Source organism: Nerophis lumbriciformis, linkage group LG22, assembly GCF_033978685.3.
Source record: "Nerophis lumbriciformis linkage group LG22, RoL_Nlum_v2.1, whole genome shotgun sequence".
Taxonomy (NCBI): Eukaryota; Metazoa; Chordata; class Actinopteri; order Syngnathiformes; family Syngnathidae; genus Nerophis; species Nerophis lumbriciformis.
The window spans coordinates 9,983,857-10,007,057 of record NC_084569.2 but is presented as its reverse complement, the minus strand read 5'-3'; the positions used below and the strand labels follow the sequence as shown (position 1 = coordinate 10,007,057).

Below are 23,201 nucleotides of genomic sequence, written 5' to 3'. Positions count from 1 at the left end.
ATTAGCCTCAAATAATATTCTAATTTTGTGACACACGGAATTTTGGATTTTCATTTGTTGCCACTTCAAATCATCAAAATTAAATGAAATAAACATTTGAATGCATCAGTCTGTGTGCAATGAATAAATATAATGTACAAGTTACACCTTTTGAATGCAATTACTGAAATAAATCAAGTTTTTCAAAATATTCTAATTTACTGGCTTTTACCTGTACATAATGAGGCGGTGTTTGTACCCTCTCGTTTTCCTACAAAATATGGAAATCATCAGTGTCATTGAGAGAACAGTATTAGAAAAAAATAATCCAAAAATATGTTTTATTTAGTTTATTATATTACTGTTCAACACAGTATTTATGAGAAAGTTAGTCAGTAGATGTCGCTGTCAGTTTGACCAATATACCAAAAGAAAATCTGCCAGGCGCCATTTTGAATGTGGTCAAGCGACGCCGAGTCATGACGTAATGTTGTTCTTTTCCTCTGATTGGTTGAATTCGTCGACGCAATACGTCACGTACATTTGGCGCGCTTCCTCCACAACTACTCTGGCGCGATTTTGAAACGGTCGTCGGAAATTATGCATTTTCAACATCAAACTATAACACTTTAGCAAAACACGACTCTCGCGGCTTCTACTTTCCGTTCGCGCATTGGAGGGCGACATGAGGACAATGTGCGGACCTGTTTTGGGAAGTGTTGCGCGGCAAAATGTATTCGAATGAATTGTTCAGTGTTTTGCTAGCTTGTTTTCCATTTGTTACGTGATATGCTAGCGGACAAACAAATGTTCATCTCAGACCGTGTATGTTTTTTTTCATATTGACACAAACTGGAAACAGGATTTTTGACTTTCTTCGTGTTTACGGTAAGTTTTCTGACCATAATACTGTGTTGTTTATCGAGGTGCCATGACAGCAATGATTGTAGTGTTGTTACCTTCTCTTTATGTATTATAAACCTTCTGTCTTGAAAAGAAACATGCGGGCAACTTAATTATGTGTCATACGTGTCTTGTGTTTTAAACACATTTCTATAGTAATGTCACTGTCATATTTGTAGCTGAATAAAGAACTATTATTGTATCTATAGGTACAAACCCCGTTTCCATATGAGTTGGGAAATTGTGTTAGATGTAAATATAAACGGAATACAATGACTTGCAAATCATTTTCAACCCGTATTCAGTTGAATATGCTACAAAGACAACATATTTGATGTTCAAACTGATAAACTTTTTTTTTTTTTGCAAATAATCATTAACTTTAGAATTTGATGCCAGCAACACGTGCCAAAGAAGTTGGGAAAGGTGGCAATAAATACTGATAAAGTTGAGGAATGCTCATCAAACACTTATTTGGAACATCCTACAGGTGAACAGGCAAATTGGGAACAGGTGGGTGCCATGATTGGGTATAAAAGTAGATTCCAAGTAGATTCACAAACAAGGATGGGGCGAGGGTCACCACTTTGTCAACAAATGCGTGAGCAAATTGTTGAACAGTTTAAGGAAAACCTTTCTCAACCAGCTATTGCAAGGAATTTAGGGATTTCACCATCTACGGTCTGTAATATCATCAAAGGATTCAGAGAATCTGGAGAAATCACTGCACGTAAGCAGCTAAGCCCCGTGACCTTCGATCACTCAGGCTGTACTGCATCAACAAGCGACATCAGTGTGTAAAGGATATCACCATATGGGCTCAGGAACACTTCAGAAACCCACTGTCAGTAACTACAGTTGGTCGCTACATCTGTAAGTGCAAGTTAAAACTCTCCTGTGCAAGGCGAAAACTGTTTATCAACAACACCCAGAAACGGCGTCGGCTTCGCTAGGCCTGAGCTCATCTAAGATGGACTGATACAAAGTGGAAAAGTGTTCTGTGGTCTGACGAGTCCACATTTCAAATTGTTTTTGGAAAGTGTGGACGTCGTGTTCTCCGGACCAAAGAGGAAAAGAACCATCGGGACTGTTATAGGCGCAAAGTTGAAAAGCCAGCATCTGTGATGGTATGGGGGTGTATTAGTGCCCAAGAAATGGGTAACTTACACATCTGTGAAGGCACCATTAATGCTGAAAGGTACATACAGGTTTTGGAGCAACATATGTTACCACCCAAGCAACGTTATCATGGACGCCCCTGCTTATTTCAGCAAGACAATGCCAAGCCACGTGTTACATCAACGTGGCTTCATAGTAAAAGAGTGCGGGTACTAGACTGGCCTGCCTGTACTCCAGACCTGTCTCCCATTGAAAATGTGTGGCGCATTATGAAGCCTAAAATACCACAACGGAGACCCCCGGACTGTTGAACAACTTAAGCTGTACATCAAGCAAGAATGGGAAAGAATTCCACCTGAGAAGCTTAAAAATGTGTCTCCTCAGTTCCCAAACCTTTACTGTGTGTTGTTAAAAGGAAAGGCCATGTAACACAGTGGTGAACATGCCCTTTCCCAACTACTTTGGCACGTGTTGCAGCCATGAAATTCTAAGTTAATTATTATTTGCACAAAAAAAAGTTTATGAGTTTGAACATCAAATATCTCGTAATTATAGTGCATTCAATTGAATGTGGGTTGAAAAGGATTTGCAAATCATTGTATTCCGTTTATATGTACATCTAACACAATTTCCCAACTCATATGGAAACGGGGTTTGTAATACTTTGTAAGATCGTACAGGTACAGTCGTGGTCAAAAGTTGTAAAGAACATAATGTCATGGCTGTCTTGAGTTTCCAATAATTTGATGAAACAAAAATTGAGCTGTTTGGCCACAATACGTTTGGAGGAGAAAAAGTGAGGCCTTTAATCCCAGGAACACCATACTTACTGTCAAACATAGTGGTGGTGTTATTATGCTGTGTTTAAACCAGTGGTTCTTAACCTTGTTGGAGGTACCGAACCTCACCAGTTTCATATGCGCATTCACCGAACCCCCTGTTTTTTTTCAAATTCAAGACAAAGTTATATGTTTTTGGTAACACTTTAGTATGGGGAACATATTCTAAGTAACAAATACTTAATTTAGAGTTTTTTGGACTCTAGGGGAACATATTCTAAGTAACAAAGACTTAATTTAGAGTTTTTTGGACACTAGGGTAACATATTCTAAGTAACTAGGGCTGCAGCTAACGATTATTTTTCTATCGATTAATCTATAGATTATTTTTCCGATTAATCGGTTAATCTATAGATTATTTTTTTTTTCGATTAATCTATAGATTATTTTTCCTTTTACCGATTATTTTTTTTATTTAAAATGAAGAGGAAAAAATAAATGTAGGCCAGTTTTTTCAAAAGGCATGGCTTTTATTTACAAAAAAAAAAGTATGGCCACTCAGTCAACATTGACAACAACATGACAAAATATTCTGTAACAATGTAAACATTTAAAACTTTTAACATTTAACAAAATTAAAAGTAGCTTATTTGCTTTTTAATGTGCAAATATAAAAGTAAACATCCAGTGCAAATCTTAATATTCTGGAATAGTATAAGCATTTAAAAAGTAAAAGTATTGCTTATTTTGCTTTAAAATGTGCAAAAATAAAGATAAACATCCAATACAAAAAAGTGCAAAACGGAAATATTCTGTAACAAGTGTAAACATTTCAACAAAAGTAAAAGTATTGCTTATTTGCTAAAATGTGCAAAAATAAAGCTAAACATCCAATACAAAAAAATGTACAGTGTAAACATTTCAACAAAAGTAAAAGTATTGCTTATTTTGCTTAATAACACAACAATGATAGTATGATTAAAGTGAAAGTTAATTGTTGGTTTGTACATAGTATATGTAACTGTTAATGTTGTAAAAGGTATTTGCACAACTAATTAACGTTAGCGTTTGTGACACGTCTTGTGCCGTGGGGTTCTTTCAGGACCGACAGACTGAACGCCAGACGGCTTTGCCAGGTTTACAATCTTTTAATTTTACACAAAGTCTTTTCTCTTCCAACTCTTTTCTCTTTCTTTCCTCGCTTTTCAGCTCCTCTTCCTCGCTCGCTCGTCGTCTCCTGTCTCTTGCGGCGTCGCTCCCGGCGCGCCTCGCCGCTCGCTCGCCGCCGCCGCCTCTCCACAGCGTTAAAGAGGAGCGCGTCTTTGTAAACACTGAACAGGCACGCCAAACGCGCCTCTCAGAGCAAACGGTGCTTTAGTTTATGAATTTACAACGCAGATACAAATGACACATTCATGTTTTTGTGTAATAATGACAACGTATATGCACGCGGACGATTGACTTGTTGATGGTGATGGCAAGAACGCTGTCGGGGGTTTTCTTTTCAAATGTTCGTTCATAGCCGTTGTGCTGCTATGATAGGCCATTTCCGCTCGACACTGTGCATACAACAACATTATTAGGCCGTTTATTGAAATACTCCGACACTTTTGACGACTTTTGGCGTGCTTTTTTCCCCTCGCTCGCATCGTCTGCTTTGCGCTCCGCCATGACAGTAGTGTGACGTAAATATGTGACGCGCCGACGCACAAAAACGGCGTCGACGTATTTACGTAACCGATGACGTCGACTACGTCGACGCGTCGTTTCAGCCTTATAAGTAACAAAGACTTAATTTATAATTATTTGGTTAGGGTTAGGGGGTTAGGGCCAGGGTTAGAAGGTTAGGGTTATAATAAGGCCATGCCGAATAAGGCATTAATAAGTATTTAATAATGACTAGTTGAGTGCCAATATGTTACTAATTTGCGTGTTAATAAGCAACTAATTAATGGTGAATATGTTCCCCATACTAAAGTGTTACCATGTTCAAAGAACAAAACCAACACAGTGCATAAACTCACAACAATTTACACACCTGCAAATAAGTCTGACTTCTGCTGTTGCCTTATCCGTAATACGCCAATAGGGAGAAGTTTTTATTTACATGATGAGTTGGGTGTATCTTGACCTCCGCCGAACCCCTAGGGTTCGATCAAACCCAGGTTAAGAACCACTGGTTTAAACACAAGACACTACTATATCAACTTCTCCCCTGTGAGCTGTTTGGCCAAAATACCCAGCAATATGTTTGGAGGAGAAAAGGTGATGCCTTTAATCCTCGGAACACCACGCCTACCGTCAAGCATGGTGGTGGTAGTATTATGCTCTGGGCCTGTTTTGCTGCCAATGAAACTGGTGCTTTACACAGAGTAAATGGGACAATGAAAAAGGAGGATTACCTCCAAATTCTTCAGGACAACCTAAAATCATCAGCCCGGAGGTTGGGTCTTGGGCGTAGTTGGGTGTTCCAACAGGACAATGACCCCAAACACACGTCAAAAGTGGTAAAAGAATGGCTAAATCAGGCTAGAATTAAGGTTTTAGAATGACCTTACCAAAGTCCTGAATTAAATGTGTGGACAATGCTGAAGAAACAAGTCCATGTCAGAAAACCAACACATTTAGCTGAACTGCACCAATTTTGTCAAGAGGAGTGGTCAAAAATTCAAGCAGAAGCTTGTGGATGGCTACCAAAAGCGCCTTATTGCAGTGAAACTTGCCAAGGGACATGTAAGCAAATATTAACATTGCTGTATGTATACTTTTGACCCAGCAGATTTGCTCACATTTTCAGTAGACCCATAATAAATTCATAATTGAAGCAAACTTCATGAATGTTTTTTGTAACCAACAAGTATGTGCTCCAATCACTCTATCACAAAAAAAATAAGAGTTGTAGAAATGATTGGAAACTCAAGACAGCCATGACATTATGTTCTTTACAAGTGTATGTAAACTTTTGACCACGACTGTAGGTTAAAAATATACCTTTGACTTCCCCCCAGAAGGTCTTATCTTTGTGCATGTGATGTCAGATGAAGCAAAAATTGAGCTGTTTGGCCACAATACCCAGCAATATGTTTGGAGGAGAAAAGGCGGGGCCTTTAATCCCAAGAACACCAAACCTACCGTCAAACATGATGGTGGTAGTGTTATGTTGTGTTTAAACACAAGACACTATTATATCAACTTCTCCCCTGTGACCAAAGTCTGTCAGTTTGAGATTGATTAATTGTGCTGTATGTGTGATGCAAATCAGGAATTCAAGTGGTAGGATAGCAAGTGATTTGATTATTGTGAGGAGCAGAAACTGGAGCCTGTTAATGTCTCCTTTTTTGGGAAACTATATTTGATCCGTTTTCATGGGGCTACGCACACGGTAAGATAGGTCAATAGGTCATTGACTTCAGGTATATTTTGAACCTACAGTCGTAGTCAAAAGTTTACATACACTTGTAAAGAACATAATGTCATGGCTGTCTTGACTTTCCAATCATTTCTACAACTCTTATTTTTTTGAGCACACACTTGTTGATCACAAAAAACATTCATGAAGTTTGGTTCTTTTATGAATTTATTATGGGTCTACTGAAAATGTGAGCAAATCTGCTGGGTCAAAAGTATATATACAGCAATGTTAATATTTGCTTACATGTCCCTTGGCAAGTTTCACTGCAATAAGGCGCTTTTGGTAGCCATCTGACCACAGAACTTTCCCCCAGAAGGTCTTATCTTTGTCCATGTGATGTCAGATGAAGCAAAAATTGAGCTGTTTGGCCACAATACCCAGCAATATGTTTGGAGGAGAAAAGGTGAGGCCTTTAATCCCAGGAACACCATGTCTACCGTCAAGCATGGTGGTGGTAGTATTATGCTGTGTTTAAACACAAGACACTACTATATCAACTTCTCCCCTGTGACCAAAGTCTGTCAGTTTGAGTTTGATTCCTAGTCATTATTGATTCATTGTGCTGTATGTGTGATGCAAATGTTCGATTTTAGGACCCAAACTTTTTATTTTACATATAAATTATATTTGTGAGGTTTCAAAAATATTACAATACGTATTATTCGCAGACAGTACAAATTTATACTGTTCAGGAGATGATTTGAACATCTTAGCTGGTAATATTGAAGAGAAAATGGTTAAACTAAAATTGTGGTTTGATGTAAATAAATTATCTTTAAATTTGGAAACGACTAAATTGATGGTATTCAGTAATAAAAGAAAGGTAGAAGTTAGTTTATCCATAAACAATGTGAAAATTGAGAAGGTGTCTGAAATCAGATTTCTTGGGGTCATCCGAGATGGAAAGCTCATATATTGCATTTGAAAAATAACGTATCTAAAAGCTTATTTGTTTTGAACAAGGTTAAATACAGTTTCCCGTATAATACAATGAAAATATATTTCTCAATTATTGTGCAGAAATATGGGGAAATACATATCACAGCAACATAATGCCTTTATTTCTTTTACAGAAAAGAGTCATTCGTATTATTTTTAAAGTAGGCTATAGAGACCACACAAGTCCACTCTTCATTAGGTCAGGCTTATTAAAACTAAAAGACATTGTATAATTGTATATTAGCGATGTTCAAAGCTAGAAATAAAGTTCTTCCGAAGGACTTATAAAAGTTATTCGTGTTCACGTCTAAAGATGAGAATCACAGAAGGCCGTGTGACTTTAAACATCCAAGAGCGCGAACAAATTTGAAACAAATGTGCTTGTCTGTTGCTGGTGTGAAAGCATGGGATTCTCTAAAGAAAGACTTAAAAAGTTGCAAGAATATTTTTGAATTTAAAGTGTTACAAAAAGAGACAACTGGCATTATATCAAACTGAATTTTGATTTTGAGTGGACGTGTCATTGTGGAAATGCTTAAAATGAAAATAAAAAAGTATGTTGGAGTTCGGGTGTTGGTGGAGGGAACAGTGATAAAGTCATCTAAAATAATTTGTGTTAAAAAAGGGGGCGGATAAATATAAAAATATTGTTCTTCCATCTGCTCCTTTCTGATCATGGAAATGTATAAGAAACAATGAAAGTGTGAACTGTACGTGGCTTGTATATATGCATTTTCATGAAAGGAATAAAAAGAAATGATGATGATGAATCACAAATTCCAGTGGTAGGATCGCAAATAAATGTTTCCATTACAATTTTTACTCTTTCCCTTAGGTTTCTAAATTATGGCTGGTGTGGTGGCAATGGCGTCTGTCATAGAGGATTTTGACACGCAGGTACTTTTGCATTTAAGTCATGCAATTGCTATTACCGTACACCTGTTCATTTCTGATGGTAACCTCCCCTACTCTGTTCACAGCCTTGCAAGAAATCTAGCAAAGACGGTGGCAATTCTGTTGTCAAAACAATCACCAGCTACTTCTCCCCTGTCGCCAAAGCTGTGGAGAAACCTTTCTCGCCCCCTCGCTCCAATAACATCATGGACTACTTCAGCCGTGGGTCATTGACATCCAAAGGGAAGACCAGCCCATTAGAACAACCTAAGGAGACCAGTCATGAGTCTGTAGATAAACACGCCAAAGCGGACGTAGCAGTGAAGCAGCCGCCGGTCAAACGGAGGAGAAAGGCCACTAAAGTTGCAAGGAAACTTGTAGAGCCTGACCCTGTTTGCTTGGTTGATGACAGCAGCTGCTTTGTTGTGGAGGCGTTGCATGAAAACACAAGCTCGGCAGGGGAATCCAGCAGTGTGTGTGGCGTCTTTGGCAGTGATGCCGCTGTTCTGCTGGCTCAGCTTAGCTCTGAGATTTATGCCACTAATGGACCACTCGTGACCCAAAAAGAAAAACATCATGATGATGCCTCTAAATGTGGAAACAATACCTCTTCTACAGTTGTGAAGGACAAATGTATCAAAACGTCAGGACCCAATTCCAAAAAGAGCAAACAAAAGCAGGCATATCATTCTGAATCTGAGGAGAAGGTGTCAGACAGTTCTCCCTGCGAGGCCAGCATAGAGGTAGACACCGGTGAGGACTCTCAGTTGAACAGTAGCACCATCATGATATCTTTTAAGGATTTTGTGCGCACTCAGAGTGAGAGTGCAGAAAATGTGCTGTGTGAGGGAAATAAAGCACTCAAAGACTCTGATGGATTAGACAACTCCAATTCTGGAGAGGCGTCGAAGGAGCTGTCTATCCAAGTTTCACCGCGAACCATCACTATCCAGGCTCAAATGCACAGTGTCTCCCCCAAGCAGGAGCTGGGGAAGCCTCCGCAAAAGGCGGCCTCGCCAATTAACAGGAGAAAGGCTACGAGAAGACCTGCTAAGGAATCTCCGGTGAAGGCTAAGCAGAAATCCAATGTCGTTCTTGAGGAGGAGGAACTTGACTTGGCTGTGCTCGAGAGTGAATCCACACCTAAGTGCCCCAACACAGAGAAGAGGCACTTCATGGCTGCCTTCCGGCAACCCAGTATAGATGGGTGCAAAACAAATAAGAACAAAAACCAGACCAAGCAAAAGCAACCATCAGAGTGTGGTGTCGATAACACAACAGAAGGAAGTGAAACCCAGGAAACCAAAAAAGCTCCAAACCTACAAAGAAAAGGCAAGAAGAAGGCAGAGGAGACTGTGGCCCCTAAATCTGAAGGCAACGGTGAGGAGCCACATGCTTCAAATCCCTCCGTCTCTATTGTGAGGAGGTCCAGAAGAGAGGCTGTGGTCAAGCAGGCCGTCAAAGCTTCACCAGAAACTCGGGGTGGTTTAAAAGATTCTGCTCCTTCCCCTAAAGAGACTTTTGTCAAGTTATCCACTTCGAAAACACACAAGTCCAAACATGGAGTCTATGCAGCAGAGATGGTGTGTCCTCCTGACCGTAAAGAGAGTCCAATCAGGTACATAATCATATTTAACATTGATGAGTGACTCATAATTTTGTTGATATTTATTAAATACTTGTTTCTTTAGGATAAAGTTTAGAAGAGTTCATCAAAATGTACCTGGGGGTGGCAAGAACCTGCTAGTGGCCTCTATTGTAAGTACAATTTTTTCTTAGTCAGAGGAGGGGGAAAGCAAGTTATGCTCACTTGTCACACTCTTGTGTTTGTTTTTAAGGTGTCGAATGACTCAAAAAAACAGAGGAAGGCAAAACAACTGGTCGAGAAAGCGAAAGCCATTCAAAAGAGTAAGAAATCTGCTGCTGTTGAAGCTAAGAACACCCTAAGGCGTTCGTCACGAGCGAAGGCATCAATCGCAAAGAGTTATTGTGAAGACGAGGTACGGTCGAGTCAAAACAATTGTTAAAGCAACCTAGGTTGACCAAAGTGCTGGCAAGTTACATAAGACAATAAACATTATGCTTAAACTTACAACTATTTACATTTAACTTGGGGCTTTATTTCAGGATTCTGTCATCTGCCTGGAAGAGGAAGAGGCTGCTTCTCCCCAGGTTGGACAACAAAATAAAAGTCGGAAGTCACTACGAAGCCTCAACGAAGTTCTGGGCAAAGCTGCTAAAGCTCCTCCAGGTAGCAATTTCCGCTTTTGATATAATTCAAGACTAATCACATTGGTATAAGCGCTATCAGTCCACAACATGGTTCTCTGTTCATTTATCAAAGGCTCCAAGGTTGCCGTGCTGGGCCATGGGAAGAATGCTTCTAAGACATCTGATGTGATTTCCATCATCGATGAGAGCAGTCGAGAGGGTTCGGAAAACTCCCAGGATGATGAACAGTTTAGAGCCCGAAGAGATTTCCTGAAGAGCGGCTTGCCTGAATCTTTCAAGAAGCAGATCAACAAGGCCGTTGCCACCAAGGAGGCGTACGCCCTTTCCTGTTCCTCTTTCCAACCTGTCATGCATTTGACACAACCGCCCACTGGTATAGTCACCATCTTCATTATTCTTCACTGATTACTAACTATTCTGCACGGTGTCCGTACAACTTACTGTATTTTATGCAACAACAGATTGCCCTCTATGGGGTCTACCCTGGCCCGAGTCTCCAAAACTGTGTCATCTCAAAGAGCTTAGCATCCAAGTGTCCAAGCCTCCTCCTATTCTGATTGGCTCCTTTGCTGGGAAGAAAGAACCAGATGTTCGAGTCTTCTGCGAACGAGTATGTCAAACATTATCTCTTACGAAACTGAACTGCATTGCAGTTTTTCAACATATCAACCCCAAACACACCTCTATGATAACAAGTGCCAGTCTTAGAACAGTAACCCTATACTGCTAAACAAATGTTACGCTTATCCAAGTTTAATTTCTATAGTAATGTCCCTGTCATCTTTGTAGCTGATTTAAAAACTATTATTGTATTTATAAGGCAAAGTAATACTTTGTAAGATCGTACAGGTACAGTCGTGGTCAAAAGTTTACGTACACTTGTAAAGAACATAATGTCATGGCTGTCTTGAGTTTCCAATAATTTAACGAAACAAAAATTGAGCTGTTTGGCCACAATACCCAGCAATATGATTCGAGGAGAAAAGGTGAGGCCTTTAATCCCAGGAACACCATTCCTACCATCAAGCATGGTGGTGGTAGTATTATGCTCTGGGCTTGTTTTGCTGCCAATGGAACTGGTGCTTTACAGAGAGTAAATGGGACAATGAAAAATGAGGATTACCTCCAAATTCTTCAGGACAACCTAAAATCATCAGCCCGTAGGTTGGGTCTTGGCCGCAGTTGGGTGTTCCAACAGGACAAGGACCCCAAATACACGTCAAAAGTGCTAAAGGAAGGAATGGCTAGATTAGGCTAGAATCAAGGTTTTAGAATGGCCCTCCCAAAGAAACAAGTCCATGTCAGAAAACTAACAAATTTAGCTGAACTGCACCAATTTTGTCAATAGGAGTGGTCAAAAGTTCCACCAGAAGCTTGTGGATGGCTACCAAAAGCGCCTTATTGCAGTGAAACTTGCCAAGGGACATGTAAGCAAATATTAACATTGCTGTATGTATACTTTTGACCCAGCACATTTGCTCACATTTTCAGTAGACCCATAATAAAATCATAAAAGAAGCAAACTTCTTGAATGTTTTTTGTGACCAACAAGTATGTTCTCCAATTTAAGTTTAAAATAAGAGTTGTAGAAAATATTGGAAACTCAAGACAGCCATGACATTATGTCCTTCACAAGTGTATGTAAACCTTTGGTCACGACTGTATATAAACTGGGCACTCACCCCCTTTCTTTATCTCTTTAGGGCTCTGGCTGGAGGCCTGAAATGTCAGAAAATGTTCGCCAGATACTTGTGGAAGAGGTCAAAACCTCAAACCCTCCTTTCCCCTTTAAGACATTCCTGCCCCGTCTTTTGGCCAGACGTGCCGAACACCAGCATCCCTCAGGTAAACCGCCACTGTGTTTTTTATTTGAAAAATAAAACAATTAACTTTTCCTGCACTGTAACAGAAACTGCAAGCACACATTCATTGGAGCCAGTAGGAGGGAAGAGGAAGCGGAAGGATGACGAGGGGTCCAAATTAGCTAAGAAACAGCGGGCCGCCTGTCTACAAGGTTCTTCCTCCGAGCCGGAGACACCTAAAAGGGGAGGTCGAACAAGACGAACCCAGAGAGGAACCAAACTGAGTGCGGAGGAGGGAAAAGACAGGCCTTTGCCTGGAACAGATAACAATTTGGTTGTGCTTGATGACTTGCCTGAGGACACCGGGAAAAAAGGTGGAGTTATCAGGGTTGTTTGTATTGACATTAGGGATGTCCCGATCCGATATTTGGATCGGATCGGCCGCCGATATTTGCAAAAAAATGCGTATCGGCAAGGCATGGGAAAATGCCGATCCAGATCCAGTTTTAAAAAAAACGCCGGTCCGTGTTTTCCAATGCACCTATTTAAATAATACATTCTACTTTTCTGCTGCTCCCTAATTTCCGTTCCGCATTTGCCAGCACACCTTCAACACATCCACAGGTCTGTGGATTTTCACACAGTTGCTTTTAGCTGCTGGCATTACACGACAGGCTCTTCTCACTCTTTTCTGTGTCTCCCTCTCACAGACAGCAAGCGCACCTTCTTACACACGTCACATACTGTCACGTCATACGTCACATACTGTCACGTCATACGTCACATACGTATACGTCCTCTCCCAGCAGAGAGGTAGCAGCATGGCTAGCGTTAGCTGTGATGCTAGCGCAGCCGTGCGAGCAACCTTCCCTCTAAGGTGCGCACTGCTCAAGCGTCCTCTGCGCACGGCAAATCCATGCTGCGCACAAAATCAAATAAAAAAAATAAGCGCATAACAATTTTCAACACACGGACACGACAGAGAAAACAGTTTTCGTCATCATTGTTCAAATATTGTAACGTCTGTCGAGACGCTTATCTCCATTCGATGCCACACGCCCACACCATCAAAATGCCGAGGCAAACATTTCCAGATCAACACCGTATGAAAAAAATTGTGATTTTTTTAGTTGTGATTTCCTTCTCTGCATGAAAGTTTAAAAGTAGCATATATTAATGCAGTATGAAGAAGAATGTTTTAATGTAGACACATAGAATCATCATACTGCTGTGATTATATGCATCAACTGTTCATTCAAGGCTAAGGCAAAATATCGAGATATATATCGTGTATCGCAATATGGCCTTAAAATATCGCAATATTAAAAAAAGGCCATATTGCCCAGCCCTAGTTCAATGATGCCATTTCTGTTTGTCATGTATAGTTGTGTCTATTTTGTGTTTATCCTTGAATAAACAGGTCAGTTTCTTGTTACCAACCATTGTGTATTATTCAAACTTCCCTAATTCAGCTGGCTAGTTGTTATCAAGAGTACTAAATACCCTTTTCAACATGATTCTGACAACAAAGTAGGCTAAATAACTTTAAACTTTAAGACATGCTCGGATAGGCCTGTATCAGTCAGTATCGGTATCGGATCGGAAGTGCAAAAACAATATCGGTATCGGATCGGAAGTGCAAAAACCTGGATCGGGACATCCCTAATTCACATCATTATGTTGTTCACTGAATTAAACTTATCCTGCAGTGTTTTCCACAGAGGGAGCAAAGGAGGATGTGTTGTGGACAGAAAAATACCAGCCGCAGCACTCCAGTGACATCATTGGCAATGCCTCTTCAGTGCAGAGGCTTCACAGGTGAGCATTAAAATATGTTTTATTTCATTTCTGTATGAGTAACCATCTTATCTATTCGGTCAATTGTGTTTTTCTTATGTGTAGTTGGCTGAAGGAATGGAAGCTCCGTGCTGACCGGGAGGAGAGGAATAAGCAGAAAGAGAAGAAAAGAGAGGAAGACAGCAATGGTGCGTCCTTTAAAAGCTTGTTTTGTCAGTCAAATCCACAATTTTTCATCCAATTGTATTTCTACAGACTGTGACTGGGACTGTGGAGATGATGACCCCCTGCTTGCAGAAGACTCTTTGTGCAACACAGTCCTCATCACAGGACCCACAGGAATCGGCAAGACGGCCACAGTCTATGCTTGTGCTCATGAGCTCGGCTTTAAGGTGAGGAACATCACGCCATCATCATCATTATGGACCTTTTATGTGACACTTGTTTTTTTATAGGTATTTGAGGTGAATGCTTCCTCTCAGCGGAGTGGCCGCCTCATCCTTTCTCAGTTGAAGGAAGCCACCCAGTCACACCAAGTGGACAGCCAGGGAGTCAACGCCCACAAGCCCACCTACTTCAACAGCTACAGTGCAAACAGCGCTGGCAAGCATGGAGTCTCTCCGAGTATGTACAAGCACATCCGTCTTGGCTTTGGCTGTTTTCAAACTGTTGCTGATGATGCTGTTTTTTTGTCATCTAGGGAAGCTGAACTCTCCCCGCAGTGTCATGTCCTCTCCCAGAAAAACTCCCCAATCCCCGAGAGATGCTAAAAAGGGAGGACTGGCGCCAACATCTTTAGCTAATTTCTTCAAAATGGGCAAATCCAGCAAAAAGGAACTTTCGAGTCTTAAGCAGCACGATCAAAAGGGTAAACCCACTTTACCCTAAATTACACAACTATGCACTAGTCAGGCATGTGAAATGTCCGTAGATACGTGTTTTTAAACATTAATTTAAAAAAAAAATTGATCGAAACAAAATTTGTTGAACGCTCACCTCAGCCGCGGGTACTTACCTCTTGCCTAAACGGCGCACTGAGTTGCAGGACGGGGAGATGATCAGGAGCACCGAAACCAGCTTGCTAGCTTACTTGTTGTCGCCTCAGTTCGCTCTCCGAGCCACAACGTTGACGACTATCTACTTTGCTGCTAATCATATTTGGATGATTACCATCCGTACACTGTTACTTCCGAACCCGTTGTTGTTCTAGAGCAGTGGTCACTAACGTTTTGTAGCCAAGATCCCTGGTCTCAGCCAAAAACCAAAGCAAGATCCCGGCGTCAACTACATATATAGACACATATATATATATATATATATATATACACACTCACATATGCATATATATATTACACACATACGCATATATATATATACACATATACACACACACATATATATATATATATATGTGTGTATGTATATATATATATATGTATGTACACACACACACACATATATATGTGTGTATATATATATATATATATTACACACATTTATGCATATATATATATATATATGTACATACATGTGTGTATATATATATATATATATATGTGTGTGTATATATATATATATTACACACATTTATGCATATATATATATATATATACATACATGTGTGTATATGTATATATATATATATATATATGTATGTGTGTATATATATATATATATATATATATATATATATATACACACATACATACATATGTGTATGTATGTGTGTGTGTATATATATATATATATATATATTACACACATATCCTTATATGTATATATATATATATATATATATATATATATATATATATATATATACATTTTTGTATGTATGTGTATATATATGTATGTACACATATACACACACACACACATATATGTATACCGGTATATATATATGTGTGTGTGTGTGTGTGTGTGTGTGTATATATATATATATATATATATATATATATAAATTTTTTGTTTTGTTTTCTAAAGGCAAAGCTTTTTGTCGTTATTATTGGCTGATATCAACATTTTGGCTTTTTTTCATTGGGTTTCATGTTTATAGTTTTTTTGTAATGAGCCTAGGGCCAATGGCCCCTGTGCGGCACTTTGGGCACCCCTGTTGTAGAAGCTAACTGTTTATGGCCAGTATAGTCTTAGTACCGTAGTACTGTATATTTATTCATGCTATGATCACTTATGGGACACGAGTCACATGGTTGTCCTATGTCAGCACCGGCAGAAGTAAAATCAGCTCTTCACCTGGCAAGTTTATCCTGTGTGATAAAGAGGGAATAAACGGGAAAGTCCTTCTTTATCTGCCGACTTGTTTTATCTTATATTACTGCCTTCGCACAAGTAAGTGTTTACTTTTGTATTCAACACAAAATTCATGCTTTGGAGCAATGTTCACAGACTTTATTATTTGGCTTGGTAGCAGGCGAGCGATGATGGTCATGCACTTGTGGTTGAGGGAAGAGTTGTTGATGTTGGATGCTAGAAAATTTTCAATGCATTGCAGCAATCAGCCTTAGTACATTGTTGTAGTTCAATGATTTATGAGCATGTAGCAATGCGTGTTTGTGAGACAAGCGGGTGTAGAGCACAGCCGTTTGGAGGGGTGTGGCCAAGGTGTCGAGAGCCGCGGGATGAGAGGCTGAAGAGAGAGGCAAGGCGTGCGGGCGTGTTAAAATGCTTGCCCGTTTGCGGATCTGTTGGTCATTCTCTGGGTGGTGGTGTCACTGATGTCATTTATTTTCTTATATTTTCGCCATTGACCGGTAGGGTCCCAAAAATCGACTGGTCGATCACGATCGACGGGTTGGCGACCCCGGTTCTAGAGTATTTATTAGTAGCCAGCAAGAAGGTATTGTAAACAGACGTCACAACACCACAAGTATATTACCCGAAAGGACATGGCTATCGGATAGAGTTGCCAAGTGAGTTGTTTGCATGCATGTTACAGAATTTCACATTATATTTTCTATGACAATAATGTTAGTAAATTATCTACTAAAAACACTACGAATTCTGTGGTACATTACTTGGAACATGTAAGTGTCAAAAACACACACCAAAGAGGTTGGTAGATGTTGATAGAATAAATCTAAAGGTAAAATAGAGTGTAGAAATGCACCCAATTGCAGGAAATGTAGTCTTGATTTTCATAAATTTGTATTTCTGAGTTTGCGTGGCAGCACTTTGTGCTAATAGAAAAGTTTTTTCTTACTGGGTGCTCACATCCCTGAGTATTTATCATTTGTATTCTTCTTTTAGCTTCTATCAAGCAGAAAAATGCACAAGTCGACACCCCTAAGCAAAAAAAGGCCATGGTCAAATCACATGTGGCTTGTACGGTGAACAAGGACAACAACGAAGAACAGAGCAAGAAGACACCGGCCACCTCGCTTATCCTCTTTGAAGAGGTGGACGTGATTTTTGATGAAGACTCTGGCTTTCTTGCCGCTATTAAGACATTCATGAGCACCACCAAGAGGCCAGTCATCCTTACCACTAGCGGTTAGTAGAAGCCGATTGTGTTCAATCACTAGGCACAAAATCAAACACATGGTGTAATAGTAATTGGTGTAGCTTTTGTGTCGGATGGCATTTGATTGAATAAAAGTATTTTAAGTTTAATTCATATGTTTTTGCAGATCCTGCTTTCAGCACCATGTTTGACGGCATCTTTGAAGAGATCAATTTCAAGACACCTTCTTTGGTGAGCAGGGCCTTCACTTGTGACGCAGCAAGGGATTCCTTGATCACATTAAAAGTTGAATCTCTCCCCGGCCTCAGCTGGACGTGAGCAGCTACCTGCGCCTTTTGTGTCTGGCTGAGGACACAAGGACAGAACAGCGCGATGTCAGCGCTTTGCTTCAAGTCAACGGCGGTGACATCAGGCAGAGTTTGCTGCAACTGCAGTGCTGGACTCGCAGTGCGGGTGGACGCCACGTGACCACGCCATCGCTTGACGCCAACCTAAATGGTGAGTTGTGTTAATTTTATCCGTTTGAGCTCAAATATCACTGGCAATCATCACAAAGAAAATAATGAAAAACTACGAGAGAATGATTAATTAATGAATTAAAATGTATTTGTTATAATTAGGAACTAAGCTGAAGGCCGATCCATGTGGAGAACAAGCAGAGGCCTTGCTGGTTGCATCACCTCAGCCTCCATGTGAAAGCGGTTGCACTGAGAGCCTGCTTGGCCTGCTGAATATCCAGCCCGAGGAAGACATTTGGGAGCTGCTTGGGGTAAACTATTCACTCACATCATTCACTGATAAGTGAAGATAGAAGATGTATTTACACCTGTTTTTCTGAGTTTAACATTCTTTTATACCCTTTAACAATACTATTTTTTTAAGTCACTACTGTGAAGACCTTCAACCACCCCATACTGAGTTTGTGTTTTTATCAAGGTTTTTTTTTTGCTTGCTCATGTGGCTCAATCCAATCCAATCCATTTTATTTATATAGCACATTCAAACAACAGAAATGTTTCCAAAGTGCTGCACAAAAATATTTAAAAAAAAGATTCTAATACTATCCTTAGGTCCGCCAATGACTGAATGAAAACAAAATACATATAAAAATGAATATAATTAACAACAATTTTAAAGGGTAAAACCAATTAAAACAATAAATAGAAATACAAATGTGAAAAACACAGAGGACCACACTACTCATGTAGTGTTAAAAGCCAGAGAATAAGAGTGGGTCTTTGCAGTTGGGACATGGAGGGGCAGAGTATTCCAGATCTTAGGGCCGACCATAGAGAAGGCCCTGTTTCCCCTGGTTTTAAGTCTCGTCTTGGGCACCCCAAGCTGGAGCTGGCTCTCGGACCTCAGAGCGCGCCCAGGAGTGTAGATTTGGATTAGGTCCGAGATATAACGAGGTGCCAGTCCATAGATAGATAGATAGTACTTTATTGATTCCTTCAGGAGAGTTCGAGAGTTCTATGGCGTCACATTAGTGCCAAAAATCAGAGCGCATAAAAACTGTTATCTCGCTCTGATTCTCCACTTCGTGCGCGCGCGACACCCTTTTGCGCGCGCGTGGTATCTTTTTTGCACGCGTGGTGCCTTTCTGCGCGCGCGCCGTCTCGGTCTGTGCGCTGTCATGTTTCGTTTTGGCACTTTGGGGGCGGGTATGCTTAGACGGCCCCTTCTTTCTGATTGGTCAGGCGAAAAATGCTCAGAGCCAATCAGAAGTATAGCAGGGCGGGTCATCGTCAATATGTATCAAGATTTACGGAGGAAGAAGTGGATAAAAAAATGTGGCGCGCTGATGAAGGTTATTTCATACCACATAAACACAATACAGAGTAATACAAAATGTGACCCAAATAAATAATAAGACAACAAACACCATAATCACATCTTTCAGCCAGAACTGGTCCATCAGCAATAACATCCAACCATAACATTATTTTATATTTTCACTTCTTCTTGAACATTTGTTTTCTAATTTATGGAATTTCTTTTGATTCAGCCATAAAATTAATGAAATAATCTTTGAATTTAGTTTTTAAAATGTTAAAAATAGCCTTTTAATAATGTATTCTGAAACAGTTTAAAATAATCAGAGAACTGACTAACACTGACCCTACACAACTATGTTGCACAATTAAGTCATTTTTTTTTAAAGTGAAAGAGGTAATTTCAACATGTACAGCATCCTATGTCATATCTACATGTAATAATATTTGTAACAAGGCAAACCGTTTAATTGGTCGAAAATCGAGCAAGTTATGGTAATTTAATTAGTACATGTACCATTGACATTAATGTAATGATTGAGGCTAGCTGTCCGAGGTAAGATGGCTACAACGTTGCTACGCTGGAGAATCATTGGTCATATGAAAAATGCTCAGAGCCAATCAGAAAGGAGGGGCCGTCTAAGCATACCCGCCCCCAAAGTGCCAAAAAGAAACAGACAGCGCGAGGAGAGATGCCAGGAGTACACAGAGAGCGCATAGACCGAGACGGCGCGCGCAGAAAGGCACCGCGCGCGCGCAAAAATGCACCGCGCGCGCGCAAAAGGGTGTCGCGCGTGCACAAAGTGGACAATCAGCGCGCGATATCCGTTTTTATGCGCTTGGATTTTTGGCACTAATGTGACGCCATAGAGTTCCCTCAGGAAAATTAAAACCCATAAAAACATGCACAGCTTTAAAACCAAACAGCTAAATTTTAAAATAAATTCTAAAATGAACAGGGAGCCTGTGCAAAGTCTCAAGAATTGGGGTTATATGCTCGTGTTTCCTGGCCGCTGTTAAAAGTCATGCTGCCGCGTTCTGGACTAACTGCAGCCGGGAGAGAGGTTTTTGGCTAATGCCAGCATAAAGTGCATTGCAGTAGCCCAGGCCACTTTAAATAAAAGCATGCACGACTTGTTCAAAAAGGTTAAAAGATTAAAAACGGTTTTACTTTTGCTAAAAGACGAAGATGATAAAAACACGATTTTAAAACGCCATTGACTTGTTTGTAAAGTTTAAAATCACTGTCTATAGTGATGCCAAGGCTGGTGACTTTGGGACGCACATAATTTTGCAATGGTCCCAAGTCAATGAGGGCCGGACCAAAAACTAAAATTTCCGTTTTTCCCTCACTCATTATTAAAAAATTCTGGGCTAACCAAGCCTTGACGTCGCATAGACAGTTGAGAAAGGGTGTCAGGGGGCCGTGGCCTTTTGAAATCGTACTCTTTATTGGCTTTACCCATGGTTCCCAGATGTAAAGTGCCTTCATATCTGTTTTTGGCGCCCTATAAATACAAAATGATTACATTTACAATTATCCATCAATAAAAATAATGCTGTACATTTAATTGAATTCAGACAAACAACTTTGTTGAATGTATAGACAAGAGAGCCCAGTTTCATTGTGTTAGTATAACATTATGATATTACGGTACAAAAATATTCTCCCATAGCAGACATTATGTAGCACATGTATGACAATACTTGAAAGATGACTTCTTACATTATGTAGTAGCCAAGTGTCTATGATAGTCACAGTGCATTTTGCATCCACAGAGTCGGAAAGATGAGGCGGCGTGCTGGGAGCTGGTCACGGAGAGCAGTCGACGACGAGTGAACATTCTTTATTCAAACATTGAGACCCTCTTACCTTTACCCTGCACACAGTTGACCACCACCTACAAACTCAAGCCCCCATCTGATACTGTTCAATCTGACACACTGCCTTCCCAAGCAAGGCAGTTGCAGTCTGTTGAGTCAGCCGATTGCTCAGACGACGGCAGTCCGGTTAAAGTGTCCCACAGGATGAAGAAAAACAAGATAAGACACCGCTTTCCTGACCACGGTGGAGGCCGCTCAGACTCTGACTCAGAGGAGAGCTTCCTCTCTCTCTGCAAGCTGCAGACAGTTCTGCCTCCCACCAAGGCACAAACCAACGAGAGTCTACTCCCACAAAGGGAGAAACTAAAGCCGCTGACTCCTGAAGAGCGCCTCAGGGCTCTCCCTGTCTCCCAATGCCTGGACTCAATAAGTGACTTTTTTGACAGTATGTCTGTCATAGACTCCTTGCTGGCTCATCGTGGGGATGATGTCGGCAGGGGAAACCTACCAGTCAGCACAGCGCTAAAGGACGGAATGACGGACGATTTGAGAGTTGAAATGGACACACTTAGCTGGGTAACTGGTGAACGTGTGTTGGAGATCCAGGCTGCGGTGGAGGAGATGAGCTTCCAAAAGTGTCGGCACGCTGCAGTAGAGGCCTTGGATCGAGCCCGGCAGCTGGACGTGGTGGCAGCGCTGGCCCTACCTGTGGCTTCTCATTGTGAAGGACGCAGCTTTACTCAGAGAAGCCTCTGTCAACCCCAGTGAGTCCGAGCGACTAATACTTAAACATTTATGACACCCGATGGGCTCCATGTAAAATTAGTTAAAACATGCATCATTACTGGGATGCCTGTGCTATTATTTTTCTATTATTTTATTTTATAAGTACATCACATGGTACTGCTATGATTGAACTTCAGAGCTTAGCCCCATTAGTTGGATTGACTAAACATTTCTCACACAGGTCAATGCGCTCTATAAAACAACGTAACTGACAGTTGTTTGGCCGAATCAGCACCAAATTTGGTGAACATCTTTAATGGACTGACGAGCATACGTGTGTGGAATTTGAACACAATTATTTGAAAAACATGGCTGCCATAAAGCAAAACATCTTAGCAGGAACATGAAAAGGATTGATTATACAATTTTGAGGATATCTGTATTACATGTATGCTCGCAATTTGACCACAACCCATAAAACCCCTATAGATGTCATGGTCGTCCTAACTGTTCCACATGCCAATATAATGTTGTGTAATGTTAATGTAAAAGTTGATGGTTTTGTTCCAGGTTGGTGCTGCAGCGGAGAGATATTATGGAGAGTTTGGTGTCCAGAGGAGCGTTTGGCACTCTGGGCAACAGATCTGCAGCTGCCGTGGACTACTTGCCAGCCCTGCGCACCATCTGCAGGTCAGAGCAGCTTAAGGAGCAAGGCAGGGTGAAGCGAAGGTGAGAACTGCATCAAGTTGTGAAGCCAGGGTGTGGTTAAGCACAGGCTGCACTTATGTACAGGTAATTTCTTCTGGGAATGTGTGAAATAATTTGCTAAGAAGGTTTTCTTTTTTCCACAGGTTTCTACACTACCTAGATTCCATCCATTTGGGTCTCTCGAAAGATACTCTCCAATACCTCACCACAGACTTTCAATAATTCTCAGAGAAAAACATAAGTTTTTGTGAACTTTATATACATAAACAATTCAGAGTTCCTAAGACAAACTGAAGAATGAACAGCTGTGTTTCTAGTGAATTTCTATCACATAGCACATCATTGAGTGCTTTGAAAGATTGCACTAAAAGGACTGCATAGTTATACATTTGTACAGTATTTTATACTCCTTAATGGGGATATATTCATTTGATTTGCATCTTAGCACTGTTTTTTAATCAAGTAGAAATTGCTTTTTAAAGCAAAAGTCAATCATTTGTAAGAGTTAAACATGAAAAATAGAATGACATTTGTATGTGTGTAAATTGTCTTTGACCACGAAGTATTTAGGTTTTAATGGAAGGCTTTTGAGCCCTACATGTCACTTTCACATAACCACGTTTTATATAAATATGTATATTTATTTTCCTTTATAACATTTTTACACATTCACATTAGGGTGTAGTGACGAAATAAAGTTGTATCATAATTTGACCGAGTGTTTTGTTTAATTTTGATTTACAGGTGTACTTCTTAGCGATGTGTTAAAGCAGAGGAGCCAACGCCCACTGAGGCTTGTCACTGCCGTAGAACGAGTTTAGGAGGAAGGAC

The 23,201-nt window shown here is 40.4% G+C and overlaps 1 protein-coding gene across 2 annotated transcripts; it reads left to right on the top strand.

The window, feature by feature from the left end:
* Window positions 1-252: 252 nt before the first annotated feature.
* Window positions 253-23,079, top strand: atad5a (ATPase family AAA domain containing 5a). 2 transcript variants are annotated; one of them, XM_061974268.1, is made up of 22 exons: window positions 253-867; window positions 7,967-8,028; window positions 8,112-9,643; window positions 9,717-9,783; window positions 9,864-10,025; window positions 10,153-10,276; window positions 10,370-10,630; window positions 10,719-10,867; window positions 11,961-12,102; window positions 12,167-12,433; window positions 13,769-13,877; window positions 13,962-14,044; window positions 14,112-14,248; window positions 14,312-14,480; window positions 14,557-14,724; window positions 17,124-17,366; window positions 17,504-17,568; window positions 17,646-17,835; window positions 17,958-18,106; window positions 20,892-21,700; window positions 22,233-22,391; window positions 22,514-23,079. In XM_061974268.1, the coding sequence occupies exons 2-22, from the start codon at window positions 7,978-7,980 to the stop codon at window positions 22,590-22,592; spliced, it is 5,115 nt and encodes a 1,704-aa protein (XP_061830252.1). In that variant the 5' UTR covers window positions 253-867; window positions 7,967-7,977; the 3' UTR covers window positions 22,593-23,079. The 2 variants fall into 2 exon arrangements, with proteins under 2 accessions (XP_061830252.1, XP_061830253.1); XM_061974269.2 differs by having other exon boundaries at window positions 254-867; window positions 13,781-13,877.
* Window positions 23,080-23,201: the final 122 nt, after the last annotated feature.